The sequence below is a fragment of the Urocitellus parryii genome, chromosome 3 (assembly GCF_045843805.1).
Source record: "Urocitellus parryii isolate mUroPar1 chromosome 3, mUroPar1.hap1, whole genome shotgun sequence".
In the NCBI taxonomy this organism is placed as follows: Eukaryota; Metazoa; Chordata; class Mammalia; order Rodentia; family Sciuridae; genus Urocitellus; species Urocitellus parryii.
The window spans coordinates 37,503,124-37,520,031 of record NC_135533.1 but is presented as its reverse complement, the minus strand read 5'-3'; the positions used below and the strand labels follow the sequence as shown (position 1 = coordinate 37,520,031).

General features: G+C 34.8%; 1 protein-coding gene across 1 annotated transcript in view; it reads left to right on the top strand.

Moving 5' to 3' along the window:
• Positions 1–16,908, top strand: part of Thsd7a (thrombospondin type 1 domain containing 7A) — a 395,412-nt gene that overhangs the window by 245,678 nt on the left and 132,826 nt on the right. Inside the window, exons 5-6 of the mRNA XM_026397260.2 lie at positions 328–483; positions 2,220–2,432. Of these exons, the coding sequence (XP_026253045.2) occupies positions 328–483; positions 2,220–2,432 (369 nt within the window). The remainder of the gene's footprint in view (positions 1–327; positions 484–2,219; positions 2,433–16,908) is intronic.

Sequence of the window (16,908 nt, the reverse complement as noted above, 5' to 3'; positions counted from 1 at the left end):
ACTCTAGCTTAGAGTTCACGTTAAGGATTACTTTATTGAGTAGGAGAGTTGCATTTATCATTATTAACTACATGGCTAATTGGTGGTAAAGCTGGTAATAGTTTGGACTTCTGGTCCAGTTTCTTTTGATTAAACTATACTGCTTCTTTTGTTACTCACTCCTCTTTTTATTTTCAGGATATAGTTGAGAAGCATTGGAATAATATTCTGGTGCTATATCTTTTAAGCATTTTCCTTTTTCATACATACAGACGAGTCATACTGTTGACTACAACAATTGCTTTTGGTTTAGTTCTTAGCATATATCTCTATTCTTTTTCCAAACAGCCTCAAAACCAGTGGATTCAAAATTATGCACTGGCCCAGTCCCTAACACGACACAGCTGTGCCACATTCCTTGTCCAATTGAATGTGAGGTTTCACCTTGGTCTGCTTGGGGACCTTGTACTTATGAAAATTGTGATGACCAGCAAGGCAAAAAAGGTATGTACTATTGACATGACATGTCACATCTTGGCTCATTTTTTAAAATACTGTTCTGTGTTCTTTTTGATTATTCGTTTGTTATACTTTCAAGAATGGCTAAGGAATACAGATTTCAAAGATGAGTAATCTAGTCTGGTGATGATACCAGAAGATGAAAACAGAAGAACATAGGCCAGATGCTTTATACTTGAGACAACATGATGGAAAACATCCGAAACAGTTTAGTTCAGAGTTTAAAATGAGCTGTGGTGTCAGACAGACCTGGATTGGAAAACCTACTCTGTCATTTTTGGTTTAGATAAGTTAATGCATTTTTCTAAGTCTTTGTCTCCTTACCTGTAAAAGGCACGTAATAATATTTGACATATATATCTAATTAAAATAAATAAATTAATTTTTTTAAAAAAAATCTTGTATTTTAAAGACATATACTTATGAAATAGAGATACAATTGATATATAACAAGTTAGTAATAATTATCATAATTACATGAATGTTTTCATATTAATCAAGTTTAGATTTTAAAGGAATATTTGAAATCTGGAATGTATGGTGGTACTTTAAAATAACAGTTATTGTTGAACCAAAATTTTATAAACCTTAATTCCTTTAAATTGTTGTTTTAGAGAATAAAGCTTGGGCTGAGGTCGTAGCTCAGTGGTAGAGCACTTGCCTAGCATGTGTTAAGCCCAGGGTTCGATTCTAAGCACCACATATGAATAAAGATCCATTGACTTCTAAAAAGTAATATTTTAAAAAAACAAAACTTAAAAAAAATAGAATCAATGAGCAAAAACAGAAAAATTCAGAGCCTGGCCCATAGTAGTGCCCAGTAATCAGAGCTCCTTATTAATTTGAAGGTCAACATGTTTTTTTAAAAAGTCACTACTTTTTTAATGCAAATTATAATGTCTAAGAGATAGAATAAATTCAGTGGTTTACTTCATGATGTACCACATAATCTCATAATTGAAAACATTTTCCTGTTTTGTTTCAAAGGAAAGCCTTCTAATTATTCTAGTATGTTCCCATAGCAATAAACAGACTTGTTAATTGTGTTTTACATTGTCAGGAAAAGCAGAACTTAGGTGTGATTGAAACCTTGAGCAGAATGTTAAATATTCCACATTGAAGCTAGAATGGTTTAGGTCCTAAATTCAAATTTCCAGAGTCTAAATTCAGTGGAGGCTCAAGAACAATTTCTCTGGAACCATCCAATTTCTCAGAGGTTCCTTTCCCAAATTCAATCATGTGATAAGTGCTAAAGGATGAAAAGTAATAGAATTTTCACTGGATCATGAATATTTCTGTATAGCCTGAGATTTCATTGGTTTTTTGAAAGCTGTTTAACTTTAGAATTTCCAAATCTATCTACCAAAATCTATCTCGTTTCTTTTTTTTTTTCTCTCTCTCTCTCCCTTTCTCCTATCTCTCTCCCCACTGAGCCTTATGAGGGACAGAGGAACTATTTTATTTTTTTTTGCCTTATCTATTCTGTAGTAAGCTAAAAGCAAAACCCTTCTTTCCATTCTGTTCATTCGTTCATTCATTTCAAAAACAGTTTATGAGGTCACATTGGGGTACAATTTGGGGATACATGCTCTAATGATTCAAAACAGACATGACTTCTACCATCTACCCACATCCCACGTTCACATGGGGTTTCATTCAGCTTTCTGAAATACTGGACCCCTGATGTTCACAATAAATATTTTCTTTCCCCGATAATTCAGGCTTCAAACTGAGGAAGCGGCGCATTACCAATGAGCCCACTGGGGGATCTGGGGGCACTGGAAACTGCCCTCATTTGCTGGAAGCCATTCCCTGTGAAGAGCCATCCTGCTATGAGTGGAAAGCAGTGAGGCTTGGAGATTGTGAGCCAGATAACGGAAAGGAGTGTGGTCCAGGCACTCAGGTTCAAGAGGTTGTGTGCATCAACAGTGATGGTAAGCCAGAAGCATCTATCCCAATTTTCTGAATGTCTGTGTAACCTTGGACATATGCTTGACCTCATGTTAAAATTTTGGGTCTTCTCTCATTATAACTGGTTCTAATTACAAAGAGTGAGCTACCTCTGTCCCTTGGATGGATGGATGGATGGATAGATAGATGGTGCGATCGATCTCAAGGCAGCACTATAGAGATACCATCAATCATCACAGGGAATTCTAAAATTTGAACACAGAATGAATAAGAACTAAACCATCATCAGGGCAAATCGCCAAATTCCAAATAACAAGGAAAGGAAATCGTTAATATTGTTTTATTTACCAAAGAAAATTGAATGTAAATGGAGGAGGGTCATGAAAGTCAGTTAACTTGACTCTGAAAGTCTTTTTCCCCCACATTAGGTCTACATGAAGGAATTTTATTCCCCAACCACTAGGCCTTTCGCAGCAGTATTTCCAGTCAGCCCTCTCCTACTCTCTGGGAACCCTCTCTTCAAATGTCAGAACCAGTGGATAATGTTTTCTACAAGGTTCTTTTCCCTAGCCACAGTAATCACCTTAGACTATTACAACTACTCTTTGTGTGGTAAAATATTCTGTCTTGATGTCATCTGATGCACCCTTTAGATTGTTCTCAAGAGCACTATTATTGTTTGGGAGAGAAACTGTTATCCTCAGCAATCCCAAGTCACAGAGGAACCATAGGACTCCCTCAGACACAGTTTAATTCCTCTGAACAAGATCATGTCCAAGGGTCCTTCTAGCTCTCAAATCCTGTGACTCTGCACATGGGAGAAATGTGAGCACTGAACCCAAGGGTCTCATGGTTGACAGTTTATGCTGTTTATGGCATATGCAGAAGCATCCTGATGTCCCCCGGAGTGCTGGAACATCTGGTAACCTTCATAATTCCTTCGGTCCTATTTTCTTATAGCAAGCAGAATTGTTTCCTCTTGTGACTCAGTCACTGTTCAGTAGTAAAGAAAAATCCTCTCTGGGGTGGGAGACTGACAGCCACTGACATTACTGAGAAATTAGTCTTTTGACTTTGAAACACACAATGCCACCTATGTCCAGGGTCTTTGGTCACCATGCAGGAGAGAGCATGGGAAATTCTGAACGAATGAGTGCTTGATGATGAATTTTACACAATCTGCTTTGTTCTATGAAGGTGTAATTAGCCAGGATACATCCTCTCTTTAGCTATTCCCCATTCTATTCAAAAGAGAAAGAAAAGGAGAAAGTAACACTAAGAGATTGGCATACAGGAAAAGAAAGCAAAAGAAACAATTTTTGTCTCTACTCACACTTCAATTACTGCTTTAGAGTCATGTAGTGGAACTCTATATTATCTCCTGAATTGCTAAAAAAAAAAAAAAATTAAGGGTCATATTTAACTTTAACATTGTATTAATTTTTTTCTCAGTCGAAATAATTTTTTTCTCCTTCTGAAGATCTAGGAAGGAATTAAAAGTCCCAGCTACTGTAAAATGGTTTTTCTACGTGAAACGAAATGCTAAGACAAAAAAAAAAAGTGATTGTGTGTGGAACTTCTGCCTCAGTGTTATCCAACAAAAAAATCCAACCTAACTCAGTGCAACAATTTTCCTGGATATTTGTGGGAACAGCTTATATTTTATATAGACTAGAGGAGCCAGCTATGTGGCTAATTTTAATTTTTTCAAATAAAAATAATTTTGTAACACAGTCACTTCTTCAGTTATTGTGAAACACTAAAGAGTAAGCAGAGGTCTGAGTTTGTTTTGTCCAGTTGTACTAGAAAGGAATGTTTGTCATAACCTAAAAAGCCAGTTGGTAACTCTGAAGACAAAAGCCACTTTCACTTTGCCAGCCTCACAGACAGAATGAATTTTAAAATGTAAGAAGTATGCAAATGACATTCAATTTGTGATTATTGTCCTTTATCTCATCAGTCATTAAACTTTATCTGCTGACATTAGTGTAAATTTAATATTTTGGTGATTTTATACAGAGGTGTGTAAAATCAAGAGAATCTTTTTTTTTTTTTTTTTTTGGTTGGAATCCTGGAGCTACCTCAAATCTGTATATGATGGAGACACAATAGGGCTGATAGAATAAAAGCAAAAGCCAGAGACCTGTAAATACTACTCCAGTATTATCATGTGGTCACCCGGTAAGTGCTTAGCAGCTGCACCAAATGTTGTTTTGTAATTAAATTGGGCCCAGGGAATTAAAGTTGATTAGTAGTACAGACTCTACCCCCAGGCCTAGGCTGCAGCTATGGATTTTGTTTTATAATTAAGTTAAAGTTCGACTGGGGACATGGAGAATTGGAGCCTGTGAACCCAGAAAATAATGAAAAGACTTTTTTACCCTCCCACATTCCTCACAAATTTCACAACTTTGTTAATGACTTGAAAGCACTTAATGTCTCTATTTTCCTTCCCTGAACTATTCTTTGTCTAGGTTTCCAGAGATCATTAGGATTTGTTGCTGCTGTTCATTTTTCCCATGTTTTCTAAGTAGCAAGTTGAAGAACGTTGAGAGAAAAGTCAGGCAGAATCTTGTATAGGTTCTGATGGGAGTGGAACAGAATCCAACAAAAGAGCTCAGAAGACTCTTCAAAAGGAGATGAACATTTTACATGTACTAGAAAGTTAAAGATATTAGCATGGGAGTTTTGACCTGCTCTGTTTCCAATCTGGACCAATTCATCCCTCCTTAGGCAACCTGGGGGTCCCCACTCACTAGACCCACTGGCTGGAGGTCACCATATTGATGCCAACTTAGTAAAGATACCCCATAGACATAACATACTACATCTTAGAACTCTTGGGCCAAATTATATTGCCATATTGTGTGCATGTATAAATATGTAACAACAAATCTCATCAGTATGTACAACTATAATGTACCAACTAAAAAAATGTGGAAAAAAAAGAAATTAAAGATATCAAAAAAGCAATTCCAGCTCTCTAACACAGATGGAGAAACTATCCAAAAGTGGATGGGGGAGAATCCTAGAGGCTGTTACACCTTTAAAAGCACCCCAACTCTACCCTGTTTTAATTCTTGTGACATTTGTCTTTTTTATTTAAAGATGGAAATTTTGTGATCTGAGAGTATTTTGTTTCCTAAATTGGTTGGCTAGAGGCAGAACAAAAGCTATTAAGCTTGAAACAAGGGGAGGGAGAATGTATTGTCTTATTTATTACTTGAGTGTAAACTAAATATTGTTTCCTTTTTTTCCTCCCCTTTGTTGAAAAAAATAAATAAATCATGACATTCATACTTGCATACATTGGCTCCTTTTCAGATACCAGAGAATTGACACCATTTCCACTGAATTTCAAAAACTCCATTTTCTTATTCTACTTTCTGTATTATGTCGTAAAGTGATGAGCCACAGCAGTGGAAATGCCTGTGCTTCTGCACTACGTTTAGTTTTTCCATATTAATGAAAGTTATTATATAACCAATGACAGTGGCAGGTACAACTTACTCTCATACTTGATCCAGAATTTTGAAATCAAAAAAAATAATATTCTGCTGAAGTAAAGCAGTACAACCGTTCAGCCTTATGCAGATCTTAATGGCACTGAGTCATGGAAGGTCACCGGCCAGGGCTGTCATTGCTTACTGTGCCATGGGTGAATAGGAACATCTCCATTACTGAAAAGTCTCAGCACCACAGCAAACAGGCTGCATTCTCTTGACACAGAAAACCTGTGATTGAGAGATGTTGAAATTATCCTGAGATAAGCCTTTAAAGCAAGAACTTCCCTTCTGCTGGGGACTTTTTCTACCTATCATTAAAGTACTTGAAGAACTGACTGAAAATACTTGGGGAAAGAGACTTTAGCATTCACGGCACTGGCTTATCATGTGACTATTGAAACTTTCCTCCTTCTGGATTGGGGTGTGAATTCATATCTGAGTAGAGAGAAGGGAAGATGAATACTGTTCCTGGCCTGAGTAGTATTGATGTCATACTTCTTTAATCTCATGTGGATGGTATTAAGAGGGAATATAAACTCATATTTCAATATCTTGAGGTAAACACAGGAATAAACATTTTAAACATATTGAAAATTTGTACTTCTAGAAAACAGGACTTTAAGCCTTGAGAGTACAATTTGAGAGCTGGGGCTGTGGCTTAGTGGCAGGGCACATGCCAAGCATGTGTGAGGCACTGGGTTTGATTCTCAGTACCACATAGAAATAAATAAAATAAAGATCCATTAACAACTAAAAAAATATTTTTTAAAAAAGTGCACAATTTTATGCATTTTATAAACACTGAATTAATTTCTCTAAGTATGTATTCATTTGGATGAGAAAAGAAGTAGATAGGTCAAGGAGTAAGATGTGGAGCCAAGCACTGCAGATCTTTCCAGATTAGAAAGATCTGGAGCTCTGGAGGTTAATTTTTTGACAGACTCAGAACCCTCATATATTCTCTCAAAATATAAGATGATTGAATATTAAGATGCCTACTATTTATTGAAGATTCATTCTCAGAAAAAACCAGAAAGAAGGGAGAATAAAGTAGCTAAACAGAGAAGGAGGCATGTGTCTCTGGTACCCAAAACCATCCCCAGGATGATTCACTAGGAGGACTTAAAAGACACTGCATGTACTTGTACCCACAATATGATTTCTTCTGATCAGCAAAAGCAAAATGTACATGGGGCAAAGTTCAAAAGAAATCATGCATGAGCTTCTAGGGGCTCCCAGTGGAGTACACAGGATGTACTTAATTTCTCCACCAATGAGTTGTGACAACACATGGGAAGTGCTGTCTACCAGTGAAGCTCACTTGAGCTAGAAGTCAAGGGCTTAGTGGAGGTCAGCCATGAAATCACTCTCTGTCTAGTACATACCAATATTCCAGAGTCCCTGAAGAAAAGTAGACATTCAACCTAAGCCACATTGTTTATATAAACACTCTAAGCACAGAAAACCACCCTTATCATGTAGAGAATGGTAGAGTCCTTCAGAAATTCAAGTACCCAGATGCAAGTCAAGAGCCAAACTTGTACGAGAATCCAAGCTGCTGTGTGAATTTTTTTCTTCAGAGAAAAAACAGAATGATAGACTTAATCTAATTAAGTTTGACATGCAGGAGCGTAAATTAAATCTTAAATCTAATGGTTCTAAAAGTAAAGGAGATGATTTTTTTTTTCATATTCTCACAGCAATTATAAGCCCACAACTGCTGACTGGAAAGAGGAAGGTGGGTTCCAGAAATTTCTAATATTCCATGTTGTCCAGACAACCCTGCTGTTTAAGGGCAATCAGCCAATGGTTTTGGCAGCAGAATCTGAGATGGGTGAAAAGATCCAGTAAAAGGGACCCTAGGGGATCCAAACTGGACCGCCATACTGACCATTACAAAAGAAGATCCAATGACAGTGGAAGGAATATAGATGTTACCTAAACTTAAAGGAACCCACCACCTGATGCTACATTAAAGAGAATATGCAGTTTTCCAGTTTAGGAAAAGGCTGTAATGAGACATTTTGGTTGATAAATATTTGGTACTCTCTGCATTCCTGACATAACAAGATAGAAGAGCTGAGTTTTTCTGCAAAATAAGAGAATTTTTTTAAGTTACCTCTTGCAGCATAGGGAGAAATTCAGGGATTTGAGAGTGGTAAAGGCAAGTGCAAGAAGGGTCTAGTGGGAAAAGAGTAAGAATCTGAAAGAAGAAAGATAAAATATTTGAAGAAGACCACAGCCAACTAGAAATGTCCTTTGTTATGAAATGAATTCCTCAGTCTTGGTTTTTTTTTCTTTTTTTTTTTTTTAGGGTGTTACCAACTTCTTGAGGTAGCACTTCTTTTGCTCTAAAATGTATTGGATTCAACAATGAGTGATATGCTCACCCTAGGAATGACTGATCAATTATGAGACAGAGGGGGCAAAATATTAGAATCAAAATTATTAGTAGAGGGCTGGGGTTGTGGCTTAGTGTGAGAGTGCTTGCCTCACATATGTAAGGTACTGGGTTCAATCCTCAGCAGCACATAAAAATAAATAAACAAAATAAAGATATATAAAAAAAGTATTAGTAGAAATATTAGATCCATGTACCCTATGAAAAAATAGAGAAGTAGGGTCCACTACCACTTTAAAGGTTCCTAGATTCCCTAGTGGAATTTTTAAAATTCTATTTTCATTTTTAAAAAATATTTATTTATTTTTTAGTTGTAGTTGGGCACAGTATCTTTATTTTATTTATTTATTTTTATGTGGTGCTGAGGATCGAACCCAGGGCCTCACACGTGCTAGGCAAGTGCTCTACCACTGAGCCACAACCTCAGCCCTCTATTTTCATTTTAATGGACAAAGAAACATCAGAAAACTGGAAACCTGAAGACATGGAAGCAGCAATGTAAGATTATTTAACATTTGAGAACATTCAAAAATCTTTTTAAGATCTTAAGATGAAAGGGCATATTCATAAATATTTTTGCTTCTATCAGATGAATACCTTTTGTGCCACATTTTATCATAAATGTATCACTGGTGGACAAGAAGGCATAATATGCTAGGAGGAGTAATAGACAAAATATTAAGTTAAAATTTGTTTAAATATAGAATGGAACTCAACTAAGATTTCCTTCCACAACTGAGGTGAGAACTCTGAGTTCAGATCAATTTGAATGTCCGTAGAGCTAGATGAAAACACAATTACAAATGCATAATCATTTTCTGGAACGGGAAATCTATTTCTTAACACAAATTACACAGCTATTTCATGGAAAAGCTGATCTTTTAAATGCAGGAACCCATTCTATAATGGAGTCATTTTTCTGTAATTTAAGCAAGAAATCAATCAAGATGTTTCCTTCCTGTAGAATGCTGTGTCATTTAAAGTGTGTGGAAAATAATTAGGTTAGATATTATGCTTAAATCTAAAGTCTCTTACTTGCAATTAGGATCATCTAACTGTGTTGGTTAGAGTTTGTTCCCTATAATTGAGTTGAGATTTTTTTATTCAATTTGTTGTAAAGACAAAAGTCATTATAGCCTTTTAGAAACTTTTAGATAACAGGTTATTCTTCATTGTTGTTTTCTAATAACTACAATTTTATACTGGACTTAGAAGCCTGGCATCAGAGAAGCTGATCTCTCTGCTATCTCTATGTGTGACCATGTATGTATTACTATATATTTAGCACTGTTGTTATTGAAACTTATTTTGTTTTTAAGTAAATGATCAGGATTAAGCCAGAGTTCTTTTGAATAATAATGTCATAGCAAAGAATAGGATTTTGTAAAGAATTTTATTTATCTTTATTTCTTACGTCTATTTAGCAGACTGTAGATGAAAGATAAATAATAAGTTACTTACTAAATAATGCTATCAATTCCCCCATAGAATATCTACTTAAAATTACAGCTATTAGAGAAAAGGGATTTTCACTTTGTCACAGGAGGTGAGTTGACAACACCACCCAGAGTAGCCACTTTTATCTGGGTCATTTAATAAAAACAAATGGACAGAAAGAACACATTTCAGTCAAATTAGGCAGGAGTTTAATTATCAAACCTAACAGATGCATCTCACACATTATCTAACCTCTTATTTGCTTCGTTAATTTCATTTGTATTGACCTCCTCTGTCAGACTTTGTTTTCTCATGATTTCAGATTCAACATTCCTGATTCCCTTTTTGCCTGTCTGGCAATATTTCATTGAACACTTGCTGGGTTAAAAAAAAAAAAGAGTCTCAAAATTCATAGCTGAAAACTATAACATGATTTTTCATGATTGGGGGAAATTCTTTTTCAGGTTTTACCTGAACTCTTTGTGGACATTTGGCTCTGGCTGGCTCTGGTCCAAGATAGTCTCCTAAACATATCTGACTGTTGGTGCTATCAGCAGGGGTGCACTGGTGCTTCTTCACATGGGCTCTCACCCTCTAATATACTGAGACCAGCTACTTTACATGGTAGTTTTAGGCTGTGACTACAAGGAAGATACTTCCTTTTCCCTCTGTGTCCTTTCACAGTCTAGTAAACTAGTCTGGCAATTTCCAGTGTGGTCTCAGAACAGTGTTCCAAAAGAGTAAAACAGCCCAAACGTCACTTATTGGCTAGGTTTTGAACTCTCATAAGGTCACTTCTATCCCATTTTGTGGGTCAAAGTAAATCTCAAGGTCAATCAGACTTAAGAGATAGTGGAATAGATTATACATTTTAGTAAGGAGAAGCTACCAGAATTCATGGATATGTTTAGTCTACCACAGGCAACTTCCTCTGTCTCCTTTTTACTGTATTCTTCCTCTGTTCCTTCCTTAGGTTTTAGCATTCCTTTGCAACTGTCTGCTACAGAGCTCCACCAGGAAGCCCCAAGAAAACCCTCCTGTCATTTCAAACTCACTATCAACCTAAATCAAACTCATTAGAGGAGGATTGGAACAGTGAAGGACAAGGTGCTAATATAAAAAATATATATATATGCTAATTGAGAAGAACTAGGGCAGTGAGTGGCAGTGTTGGTATCCAGGATTAGGTTCTCTTTATCCTGACATAATAGGCTCTTGTCATGAATCTGCCCATGATACATCACTCAGCTGCTTAAAATCACTTGCTAGTTCATCTTTGCCATTCTTATAAAACCCAAAGACATTTTGAATCACAGAATATCCTACTAGTTGCCTTTCTGTTCCTCTGTTTATTATAGTATTTTACATTTTAAGGAATTTGAAATTGAGTTATGGCGTTTACTGTTTCTGTATATACCCCTCTTTAATATTGGTCCCAATTTGGTAAGGATCTTATTTTATTTTATTTTTGAATATCTATTTCCTAACACTGTCTTCATATAACAGATTGTCGATAAACCTCTGATCCATCACTAATTTCTTACTTTTTTTAAATCCCCAAACATAACGTCTTTCAAGAAATGACTCTCAAATTCTCTTAAGTAAACTTTTGCTATTGCCTCACTGCAAATTAAAACTTTGCCTACCAGATGTTAGATAAAGCATGACACCAAATTGCACACCCTATTAGCATCCCAATATGTCTTCAAATTCCATTATTCTCAAGTCCTAATACACTGGAGCAAAATAACTACTCTATTTACGTTAAGAGAAAAACATTCTTAATTTTTTTTTTTAGTTTCTATTTTCAACTTACAAAGAGGAAGGGTTTCTTTTTATCACAGTTTTGAAGGTTCTAGTCTGTGATCAGGAAGATGCATTGCTTTTAGGCCTCTGGTGGGAGTGTTAAGTAACAATGAGGAGGACTGTGTGGGAGAACAAAACCATATACCTCATACCCTCCAAGGATAAGTGCCCGGTGCCCTAAACACTTCCACCTAGGCCCCACCTCCTGTAGTTTCTACAGCATCCTAATAGCACCACCCTGGGGACCAACCTTTACCATGTGCACCTTTGGGAAACATGTAAGATCCAAACCATGTTTGAACTTTGCCACTTTCTTTAGCAATTTCCTTAAATTCTTGTGGCTAAATGTTTTCATTTGTAAAATTAGAATATAATTACCTATTCATAATATTTTCATAGAATATGCATAAGTTAATAATCTAAGTGCTAAGAATATTTCTGGTGCAACATAATGTTTGTTGTTCCTATTCTTACTCTAAGGTGAATTCAATAGTGGAAAAATGACCTAAGCATAAAGACTTTTCCTTTTTTATTTTTTGGTTTGATTAAATATAAAAATTTCCTTATTTACCTATAACTGATCAATAGATTTATAGTTTATAGTCTATCCACTTATTTTCTTAACATGCTCATGAAATACTTATTTCAAAATATATATCTGCTTTTAAATAAGTGGCTACTTTGATAGCTATCAGAAAATAATATGCATATAATAATACAATTCCATAATAGAATATCATTTTGCCCAGGTTAGGAAACAGATTTCTGAATTAACATGTCTTTTTCTACTTGACACATGCTATTGATTAATCAGCAATGAGCTAGTAATGTCTTCTGAAGAGAACTGAGATTATTTGAGTTTGATCAAACTTATAAAAAATAAATTATTAAAACAATATTATTAATATTAAGGTAGGTTTTCTATTTTATGATATAATACTAGACTAAATATGTCACATCATGAGAATTATACTTTTCTTTGTTTCCTTGGAATGATAAAAACAAGTTACTGACTATGGCCAGAAATTGAACTTCATTTGACTTATATAAGATCAGGAAATATTGTTATGGGCTGTCAATTAAATATAATAAGAAAAAAAACTATAGTAATCTTTAAACTTTAAGACCAATGGTATTTAGCATTGCATTAAGTTGTAGCTGGGGAAAATATATTTTCCAAAAATACTCATCAAGAATTCACACTATGAAGTAAAAAGAAGATGTGCTATTTAGCTGTGATTCTCAATATCAGAGTTCATATCTCAGAGGGACCAATTGTTGGAATGGGATAGGTATAGAAAAGCCAAAGGATTAATACAGAGCATATTCTTGACTTTCAGTTTTGCCATTAAGCTAAAAAGGAGTAAGGGACATTAAACAAATTAACTAGCAAAATTTTAAATCTTTGATCTTATGTTGAAAGAAATTGCTAAATTGATATAAAAGCATGCAAAATATACATTGTTAATAATTGGTTGCTAGCCTCTTCAACATTTGTTCATTATTTTTTCTTTATTAATTGTACTTCTGATTTTTCTTTGATGAATTCATCCATCCTATGAATCTATTCTTGAGGTTTGCTGGAATGACAACCATCTCCCAACCAAGACATCCAGTATATTCCATCTATTAAGCCATCTACTATGACATGTGACACAGTATGGAGTAAGAAAATACATTGAAGAGCTGGTGCAGAAATAAGTAAAAGAGACACTAAAACTGTGCAGGGTCACTACGTAAAGTTGATAGTGTAAGAGCAGAGTGGGGGGAATGGATTGTTTGTAACCTTTGAGCCATTAGATAGACATATCCTCCCATAAAGCCATTTTAATCTATGTCTAAAGCCATTATCTAAACCAGTAAGGTCTGCTCATTGTTTTTTATCTCAAAAGAGGTCTAAGTGATACAGAAAGCACTGGAGAGAAAATTCCTGCTTTGCATGAGGCTTCAACTCTGGCATGTATTCAAAATTAATTCTAACCAATTATTTACTCTCCATTGTTCTTAACAATGTGTCTGTGAAAACATTTGCAAACCCCTAGGTTATACTAAAGGAGGGCCTAACATGAGATTCCTAATAAGTTAATTTCTATAGATTTCTCAGTAGAAAGCATATAGAGTGACAATCTGAGAGAATAGGATCCTTTTATGGACCTGTTTTGTCTCTGTGGTACATTTAATGATAGATTTTTTTTAAATCAGTTGTTCTTGCCAAAGCAGACCAAACCAACAAACAGATAGTGGACTGGCTCCAGTGCCACAAGACGTCTTATTTTTTATTTTATTTTGCCACTATTCTTACAAGATCCATTTTTTTTCTTCCATTCCCTTCTAGCCTTTTGACAGAATATTCCATCACTATAGATCATTGGTGAGACCATGTTAGAAATGACATGATGTTAAAGAATGTTTGACTGATATTTTTTATTGAGATTCCAAAATGTCAACTTTCGTTCTAAGCTGTATCAAGAATTTTACATAAGAAATTGATGCAGAGCTTCTCTGGGATATACAAGCTGGAAAATAGTTGTGGTATACATTCCATGAGAGAGCTACAACTTCCAGAAAAGTTCTGAACTTATACTATAAACAAATGGATTTCTTATCATTGGATAGGTTTTGAAGAGTCCACTACCTAGGCTCATAGGTTCTTTGATTTCACATTTATTGTGCCTGCTCTGCTCCAGGCCTCAGACACACATTAATGGTGACAGCCCTTGTCCAACTTGTTCCCACTATCTCTTTGGAAATGGAAAATAAACAATCTGTTCATTTTAGTGAAGTATAATAATTACTGCAGGGCCAGTGTTATGCTCGCAGTTCTAGGCAACAAAATGGGCAGAGAATGCTCCCTATCTTAGAGGATCATGGAAGATTTTAAAAAGGAGATGACTTGTATTAACCCAAGGAATAAGTATGATTTCTTAAGAAAGTTAGTGTATTTTAGGCAAACAGCTGTAAAACAGCAAAAGGACAAAGGTATGAAAGAGTTTGAGATATTTGGTGAGCTGTAATAATTGGCTCTATGACTGTACAGTTCCTGTTCAGAAAGTAGGAGGAAATAATAAGTCTTTGTGGATGGGACCAGATTATGAAAGTACTGTTAAGCCAAATTAAGAGTCTTCGTTTTACCATATTTGAATTGGACATGATCTGGAAAATGGCATAATCAGGACATTTAGAAATAGAACTCCAGCCACAGCAGGGAAGAAGGGAGGTTGAGACAGATGCTTTTGCTCTTTCTTTAGATTAAACCAAGAACTCTGTTTGGTTATAAAACAAATTTGATCTAAAAATAATCCTGAGAATTTTATTGTAATGAAATTTATTTTTAATCAGTGATGTTGATGCTATCTTTCTCCCCAGTCACACATTAAACTTAGGAAGTGGGGATATATATCCATATGTTTTAGTCTTTGTTTTATGGGAAAGACACTTTATGAGTTTTCCTATGCTAATGAAAAGCAGAAATGTTCCAAATGAGTACGATCCAGCAAGTAAATAAAGACAGAAGTTGCATTGCACACCTTTAAAATTTATTTTACAGAATCCCTAAAACATAGAGAAACATAATCAAGAATTTCTTTCATGATTATTGGGAAAATTTATATCTAAACTTTGTACATACTTACCACTTATATCTACATAAACGTGAAAAAGTTGGATATAGCATACTATTTTCATGAGGCTTCAACTCTTGCATGATTTTCAAAATTAATTCTAACCAATTATTTACTCTCCATTGTTCTTAATTCTTTTTGGGAAAAGCTATAATTTTAAGATATATTTTATGTATCAGAAATATTTAAAAGCATAATATATAATTGTATTAATTAATTCTCTTACTTAAAAATAGTAAGATGTTTAAATTCCATGTCCCCAAAATTGATTTATGACATTATAGACAATGATAAACTGCAGATTTTTCTTACCTTTGTAATTAAAAAATACACTTTATATATTCACTTTGAAATGAAAAGTATTATAGTATGTACATATCTTATGGAACATTTGTGATGTTTTTAACAGGATAGATTTAAATTAAATAACTTCACTAGTGTTTAGATAGATTGTACTCAGGCATGGTCTATTGATTGCAGTTCAGGGAAAATGACAAATCAAAGTTTCATCTGAGTCACAAAAGAAGGCTTTATCTTTGTTCTCAGAGTAACATCCTCTTGTTCTAATTTGATAAAAGCATTTTAAAATGGATTTGCTGATAGCTTAAAATGTGGCTTTGGCCAATAGAAAGGTTAATATTAAATGTGAAAAACATGATAATGTGTATGAAGAATGTGTCTTTCATTCCTCAGAAAATGGAAGTGTTTATCTCTTATTACAAATAAGAAAGGCAGTACAGGTTCACTGCTGCTTCTTTTTAAAATAATCCTGTAAGCATTTAGTCAAATTCAAGATAAAGAACAAAGAAAGAACATTTTTTTCAATTCTTCTTTTACAAAATTGTATGTTATGTTGATTTGGGGTATGCATTAACTGTACATCTTGAATTAAATAAGTGTTGATTTCTTTCCACTTTTACCCTTTCTCACAGAAGAAAATGGCCATAATTCTTTTAAAGTAGAGTGGTTCCTATTCTGGTTTGACTACTCACCTGTGTAAGAGCAGTTCTGAGTCTATTCAAAGTACTCTGGAAAGCTCAGACCCCATGGAGCAGTGTTTCCGGCTGGCTAAACACCTATAAGACTGTTTTTATAAACTTGTTTTTATAATCAATCACCTCCTTGCCTACCTTAAATAGTCATCTGTCTCTCCATCTAAAAATGATTATTCACCTGAAGAGGATTAGTTTCAATGTAAATTTCACTGAAACACTCTAGAGTGTCATTCGAAATTAGGGGGGATTCAGACTTTTTCTAAAAACAGTACCAGTCTGAAACCTGCTCCAACTGAAGCGGTCTACGAGATACCTAACCCTGTTGTGCTATGAACAGGCAAGGCCCTTGAGCCCCATTCCTATTCCTATAATAATTTTCATGTATGGAAATCTATACCAGTTCTAGTAATTGATTCTAAGGAATATTATCCAAAATATGAGTTCTTATAGACAAAAGAACTACCAGGAGTAAAGAACAATGAAAACTTCTTAGTGTAGGTCAAATGTGTTAGTTCTATTGCTGTGTAGTAGGCCACACAGAATATGCTAGTCTATTGATCTTCCTGTCTATCTATTCTGTCTGTTAGTCTATTCTTTAACCAAGATCAGACCACATTTTCATAGTTTGGTCATGTATTTGAATGTTTAATAAAGCCATTTTCTCATTTCCATTTTTTTATTTTCAAAAATTTACTGATTAGTCATTTTCCCAAGTTGCAAATTGACTCCTTTTT